The sequence below is a fragment of the Anabas testudineus genome, chromosome 22, assembly GCF_900324465.2.
Source record: "Anabas testudineus chromosome 22, fAnaTes1.2, whole genome shotgun sequence".
In the NCBI taxonomy this organism is placed as follows: domain Eukaryota; kingdom Metazoa; phylum Chordata; class Actinopteri; order Anabantiformes; family Anabantidae; genus Anabas; species Anabas testudineus.
In genome coordinates, this window is record NC_046630.1 from 11,732,188 (window position 1) to 11,739,154 (window position 6,967).

The 6,967-nt window shown below is 42.8% G+C and overlaps 1 protein-coding gene across 1 annotated transcript; it reads left to right on the forward strand.

Annotated features, from left to right (window-relative positions):
• The first annotated feature begins 346 nt into the window (after positions 1 to 346).
• On the forward strand, positions 347 to 5,356 carry mpx (myeloid-specific peroxidase). The gene is made up of 16 exons (XM_026339951.1): positions 347 to 496; positions 609 to 674; positions 808 to 892; positions 1,183 to 1,358; positions 1,556 to 1,688; positions 2,080 to 2,209; positions 2,297 to 2,503; positions 2,588 to 2,951; positions 3,093 to 3,253; positions 3,346 to 3,604; positions 3,687 to 3,857; positions 3,956 to 4,193; positions 4,295 to 4,512; positions 4,635 to 4,666; positions 4,758 to 4,826; positions 5,286 to 5,356. Exons 2-16 carry the CDS (start codon positions 611 to 613, stop codon positions 5,292 to 5,294), a joined length of 2,316 nt encoding a protein of 771 aa, XP_026195736.1. The 5' UTR covers positions 347 to 496; positions 609 to 610; the 3' UTR covers positions 5,295 to 5,356.
• The last annotated feature ends 1,611 nt before the right edge of the window (positions 5,357 to 6,967 follow it).

The following is a 6,967-nucleotide window of genomic DNA, read 5'->3' on the forward strand; positions in this document are numbered from 1 at the left end:
TAATCTGCCGCATACTTTTCTCTTTGACTTATAATGTCCTGCTGGGCAACAACTTAAAAAAACATTTTTTATTTTTAAGTGGCCGCAATTGGCCCGCGGGCCGCGAGTTTGAGACCCCTGATTTAAACAAATAAAAAAATGTGAAACATCCATAGAGAAATACTCATTAACCACAACAATGCAGTGAAAGTGTGCCGGCTACTCTTATCACCACTGCCTCTTTGTTAATTATTTGTTTCTTGTTAATTATTTTATGGTTTTTCTAAGTCTTCCGTCATATCAGATGGTCCAGAGCGGTGAATGACAGGAATAAAGAATTTCCTTCAGCACAGAGAGAAGGAAGGAGGAACTGCTCTTTACTGACAGAAGCTTCATCTAGTCAACACCCCAGGGGGCAAGGCCGCATGGCCCGCACTGAATATAAAGAGGGTGACACAAGACTGCACACTACAGATCTCAAAGAGCATCAGACAACCTGACGTCTTCAGAAACTCAGGTAATCACTCTTGTTTTATACATGGATTTAGAGTTGTTATGTTTGGCTGCACTGTGTGTTTCTGATAATAATTACATTTTTCATACTGATTTGGTTGCATGCTTTGTTTCAGAGATGCGTATCCCTCTGTTTCTCGTGCTGGGCATCTTCCTGGTGCCTGCTCATTTTAAACCAACAGGTAGGCTACTTTCTTCACACTGGACTTGGATTTGTGTCCAATTCCTATTTATGTGTAAATTAAATTCATTATTAATAATTACATTTATGTATAAAGTTCAAATCCCTCTGATAATTGTGTTGTTTCCTTGCAGAACATCTTGGCAGTTCTTTCCTCCAGGAATGTTTTAAGGAGGCAAAGAAAATCGTGGATGATGCATACAAGTACTCCAGAGAAGAGTGAGTTTTTTATCACTTCAGTGCACATTTTCAAGACAACATTTTAGAACAGGAGCCGTTAAACAAGCAGAGAGGAGAAAAATATTACATTAGCTGCTGCCTTTTCAAGACAAATAATAGGAATAACAGCTGTGATTGCCATTATTTATTATTGTAATGTGCATGTTCATTTGGAAGCTGTGTCATTGTGTTTAAAAAAAAGTCCTGAGACAGTTTATGTTCACTGAATTAAATGAGTGATCAGAAAAATCTGCAAGTTGAGTCAAGTCTTTTGACCTTTTGTCCTCCAGGAGTCTGAGACGAGTCCGCAGGGATGTGGTGAGTCCTCACGATGCTCTTCGCCTCTTGAAGCAGCCTCGTGGTGACACCCGCACAGCTGTGAGATCTGCAGACTACATGGCACAAACCCTTCGTCTGCTGCACGACAGGGTGCATCATGTGCACAAACGCTCACTGAACGCAACAGGTCAGGCGTAAAAGACAGAGCAGTGTTCACATAGTTGGTGTGGCAAGTTCTTCTGGTTTTCTTTGAGGGTCTGAGGTTTTACTGTTTCACAATGTGTTCACTTCAAAGCCATAATTACAGTCTAAACATATAAAGTTTACAGACGTGTACAAATAAACATGTTGCGAATGCACTCACGTGTCTTTCATACTTTTCAGATTTGCTCACTGAAGGGGACCTGAGAAAGCTCGCTGAAATAACTGGATGTGCAGCTCAGGTTCGCCCTCCCCAGTGTCTCACCACACCAAACGTTAACAAGTACCGTACATCCACCAGCGTCTGCAACAACCTGTAAGTAGCTTTCATCCAGAGTTTTCAGATTTATTTTTTGTTTCACTTTGCATGCAAAGTTTTTTTGTCTTTTTGTTTGCAGTTGATTTAATGTATCTGTACATAGCTATTGCTAAAAAAAAACGAATCTAATGGCGAATGACGAATCTAAGACTTTTGCACATGAAAGATCCAATTGTATAGGCTTGTTTCAAAAAGCGGTTCGTGTTGAATTAATGGAAACTTGGCAGGAATCAGTTGCTTTGCTGACAAAGTTTGTGACACTGATTGATGCTTACATTCAGAGGACATGCCTGTGAAACACACCTAAACATGTTAGGTCATACACCACAGCAGATGTGTGCACTTCCCAGTGTTTCCAAACATGGTCATTTCTTGTTTGCCCCTTTAGTAAAAACCCCCGCCTCGGAGCTTCCAATACCCCCTTCACCCGCTGGCTGCCTGCCGAATATGACGACGGCATTTCTCAACCCAAAGGCTGGGACAGAAACCGAAGGTTCAACAACTTCCTGCTCCCACTGGTACAACCTCGAATCACCCGACGGTTTGATTAATAAACGTACTCTCTGATTCAAAATGAAAACTACACCATTCTCCTCCATTCTCAGGTGAGACAGGTGTCCAACAACATCCTAAGCACAACAGATGCAGGCGTGGTCAGTGATGGAAACTTCACCCTCCTGGTGACCTTCTTTGGCCAGTGGAACGACCACGACCTGAGCTTCACGCCGTTCTCACCCAGCATCCGCTCTTTCAGCAACGGCATCAACTGTGACGAGAGCTGTGAGCAGACTGAGCCATGCATCCCCATCCCGGTTGGTGCCAAAGCTCAAACTCTGAAGTGTTGCCTTCACTGAGAGCTTCTCTCCATGACCTCTGCTCTTATTGTCTGCAAACAGATTCCCCCCGGCGACCCCCGCTTGCCCTCTCGCCCTGACAGCTGCATCCCTGCGTTCAGATCCGCTCCGACGTGTGGAACAGGATACTCGGCCTACAACTTCGGAGGAGAGCCCAACAAGAGGGAGCAGATCAATTCTCTGACAGCCTTCCTGGATCTAGGTCAAGTGTATGGCTCTGAGGAGAAGCTCGCCCTTTCTCTCCGTAACCTCAGCAGTGATGGGGGCCTGATGCTTGTGAATTCGGAGTTCAGAGACAACGGCCGTGAGCTGCTGCCTTTCCACCCTCTCCAGGTGAACATGTGCGCCACTCGTAAACGAGTCACCAATGACACCAACGCCAGGGAGGTGCCCTGTTTCATCGCAGGTTAGTTTTAAAAGCAACTAAGGTATTTCAAGAATGTTCAATCAAGCAAGCAGCATCAAGGGAACTATTATAAAAGATATAATGAGAAAGTAAAATATGAACCTGCAGAGTAAACAAACACCTCTGCTATCTGTCGTTAAGGTGATGTGCGTGTGGACGAGAACATCGCTCTGACTTCCATACACACACTGTTTGTGCGTGAGCACAACCGCTTGGCTCGTGAGCTGAAGAGAATTAATCCACAGTGGGACAGTGAGACTCTGTACCAAGAGGCCCGCAAGATCATGGGCGCTTACACGCAGGTGGGTAAACCTGAGGGCCAGTAAGCAAATTAAATCACATCTTGACATCACAAAGGTTTTAACTTTAAAGCTTTTGTCTCTGTCTCCCTCAGACATTTGTATTCAGGGACTATCTGCCACACATCGTGGGTGACGATGCCATGCGCACACAGCTTGGCCGTTACCCTGGCTACAATCCCAACGTAGACCCCACCATCGCCAATGTTTTTGCAACAGCAGCTTACCGTTTTGCACACTTGGCCATTCAGCCATTTATTCCCCGTCTGGATCAAAACTTTAGGGAGCATCCTCAGTTCCCCAGTGTCCCCTTGTTCAAGGCTTTCTTCACCCCCTGGAGAGTCATCTTTGAAGGTGAGCACCACAGAGAACACCGGAGGAACATATCAGTCGTTCTGTCTTAAACCATCAAACTAATTTCAACTTGCTCCTGCAGGTGGCCTTGACCCTCTGCTGCGTGGTTTGATCGGCCGTCCAGCTAAACTGAACACTCAGGACCACATGATGGTGGATGCTCTGAGGGAGAGGCTGTTCCAGTTTGTTCAGCATCTGGCTTTAGACCTGGGCTCTCTTAATATGCAGAGGTCACGTGAACATGCCATACCTGGTACATCCCCCCCTTTGATTTCTATTATTTAAAATTTCCCTCCAAACGTTTCCTCTCTTTATTCATTGGCCTTGTGTGTTCTTTGTTTACTTCTCTAGGCTACAATGCGTGGCGCAGGTTCTGTGGTCTGTCTCAGCCCAGGAACCAGGCAGAGCTCGCTCAGGTTCTGAACAATGCCGACCTGGCCCGCAGGCTGCTGCAGCTCTATGGTACACCCGACAACATTGACATCTGGCTGGGAGGTGTGGCAGAGCCATTTGTCAAGGGCGGCCGCGTGGGGCCTCTGTTCGCCTGCCTCATCGCAAATCAGTTCCAGAAGATCCGCCAGGGAGACAGGTCGGTACCACAGAAATGACTACAGACCGATGACTGGCGTTTAAATGTGATCTTTGGAGACACCAGTCTTATCCTCTCTCCTCTTTGTTTGAAATTGTTAGGTTTTGGTTCGAGAACCCCGGAGTCTTCAGCACGAGACAGAGAACGGCTCTGTCCTCTGTTACTTTGTCCAGGATCATCTGTGACAACACTGGCATCACCTCTGTCCCCCTTGACGCCTTCAGTCTCACCTCTAATCAAAACCGTCTCATCAACTGCAGAAACCTTCGACGCTTGGACCTGTCTGCCTGGAGGGAGAGAACTAACTCTGAGCAACTGGGTAAATAAAGCACTGACCAAAAAAAATGCACCAATGTTTTTTTGCCATAGGAACAACCCTCAGTCGACTCAGGTATAACCTGCTGTATTTATTTCTTCTTTAATTCTTGTTTCATGTTGCAGACCTGGATACAACCCAAGGCACTGAACCAGAGGTCAGCACAAGCACATTTGTCCACTCTAAGAAACCCACTACTTAAATAAGTATATTTTGAAGATGTCTAACTTCTGCATCTTCTTCCACAGAATGGGAACGAGTTGGATAACGAGGGACCCCAGGTGAACGAGAACCACCAGGGCCCACACAACAATGAAGTAATCTATTCTATTTTTCTATTCACTGTTGTATATTGTTGAATGTCTCCTAAAGGCTCAAAATGTTTAACTAGTATCAAAGTTAAACACCTCCAGACTATTTATCAGGCAGTTTTACAATTAAACACTTGTAACCAGATTGTGGATAAGTGCAGAACTGACCTATACTTTGTCCTTTTTATTTAATATTACTTTTATATCACTTTTATAACACTTAAAGTAAAGCAAGGCATGTTTATGTGTAAATAAAACAGGATTTAAAAGAATAAAATATATTTAAATACACAAAATTTTAGTTTTACTTCTGAACACAGTACGTCACCTTGTCCAGGATGAACTGAACTATCAGCATAGTTCATATACAGTAGCAGATCAGGAACGTATTTTATTAAAGAAGATTCAAAGCTAAAAATGTGGATAATTCCAAACATATCTAGTAAACTGTACTTTTCTCTGCAGATCCCGTAGGAGTCCCTGGCTTGAGAGGCCCTCCTGTGGCACTCCTCATTAGTGCCACACACCCTGGCAAGTAAAACCTTCTTAAGAGAAAATCTGTTGTTTCCATCCTTCACAAGATGTTTGGGCCCATACCAACCACGCTGGTGCTGTGCAGTGTTATCAAGGCTTATCAGGGAAGTTGCTGCTTGTCATCAGGGGACACATTGAGATGGGAGACAAAGTGTGGCTATCTGGGCGACCGCACTGAGCACTAACTTCCTCTCAGGGAACAAGGTCTTTGCTGAGTGACGCAAACACTTCCTCAGATGAGACGCCACTGTCTAACACACCGGTGGTGTGTCTGCTGTAGGATGTGTTTGCAATACTCAGCCTCTCTGCACTGAACTTTGCTTTTCATTTATCAGGTCATACGATTTATACATATTTTACTGTTTCAGCACGTCATATACTATCCCATGTCTTAAAATTAAAAACGGAAAAATGAAATTTTACTGGTAGTTTTAGCAAGTAACTTACGAAATGTGATTGCAGCAGATCAGTTAAACTCTGTTACAACACGCAGTCTGTTGAAGCAATGATTAGCCTGTTTTTGCTGTTTTGCTTTACCAGTATTATTATAAATATTTTCTGTATTAATTAAATGTAAGCATGTGAAATGTTATGTTATGTACTTTATTATTGTTTGTCTTTTTCTTTCAATAAAAACAAAAACTAAACGAAGCTATAGTGAGCATTGTGTTTAAATGTTTATATGAGGAATTATTTTATTACAATTAGTGAAAACATCATATTTGTTGCTGTTAAATTGCACTATTTAATATCTGAAGGCACTATGAATACACGGCAAACATATCAAACATTATCGCATAAGGTCCACGAATACAACACAATACACTGACACAAGGTTTGCAAATGTCAAATATTAAGAAGATCTGTTTGTGTTACAATAACTAGAGATTATTTAAATTGAATTGAACACATGTTGACTCGAAAGAAGTAAAGGTGCAGCCTGGACCAGGATTCAAAAAGCATAATGTTTGTTTTCTTTCAGGCAGTAACGTTACACTACTCAGTTACAGTAGTTTAATTTGATCATGTGAAAATCCTTTTGATGTGCTGCATGTCTCCTGTAGATGGAGCTATTGTTTTCTAATTAAATCTATAATAGATGAAGGGACATAATCTAGTTTGACAACTGTGTGTGGAAAACACAGCATCTGAAAAAATAATATTTCCATCAAAGTCACATTTGTCCTGATTCCAATTCTTTAATGACTTTTTAAAGAGATACTCTTTATTTCACACTATTGTTGGACTATTCATTTGTTTCATGCATGACAGAAACTCATCAAATTTTGTTCCTTGCACTTATTCATAAGGGGAAGAATCAGCCCGCTTTACTAGCTTGCTCAGTGTTTTTGTCTCCACCACTATGTGAAAGTTACTGTCACTGGAGCCAACATACTGTGTGGGACAAAGGACGGACAAAGTGACACACTAACATTTACACGTGTGTATAATCTCCAGCCCACCTGGGCTGCATGTGTTCACGCTGCAGAAAGAAAGAGTGTGGACAGAGTGGAACGTGGGAGGAAACAAGTAATCTTTATAGAAAAAAACAGGTTGTGATTCAAACTCAAGATTTCGTGCACAGAGGTGACAGTGTAAATACGGAGCTTGTG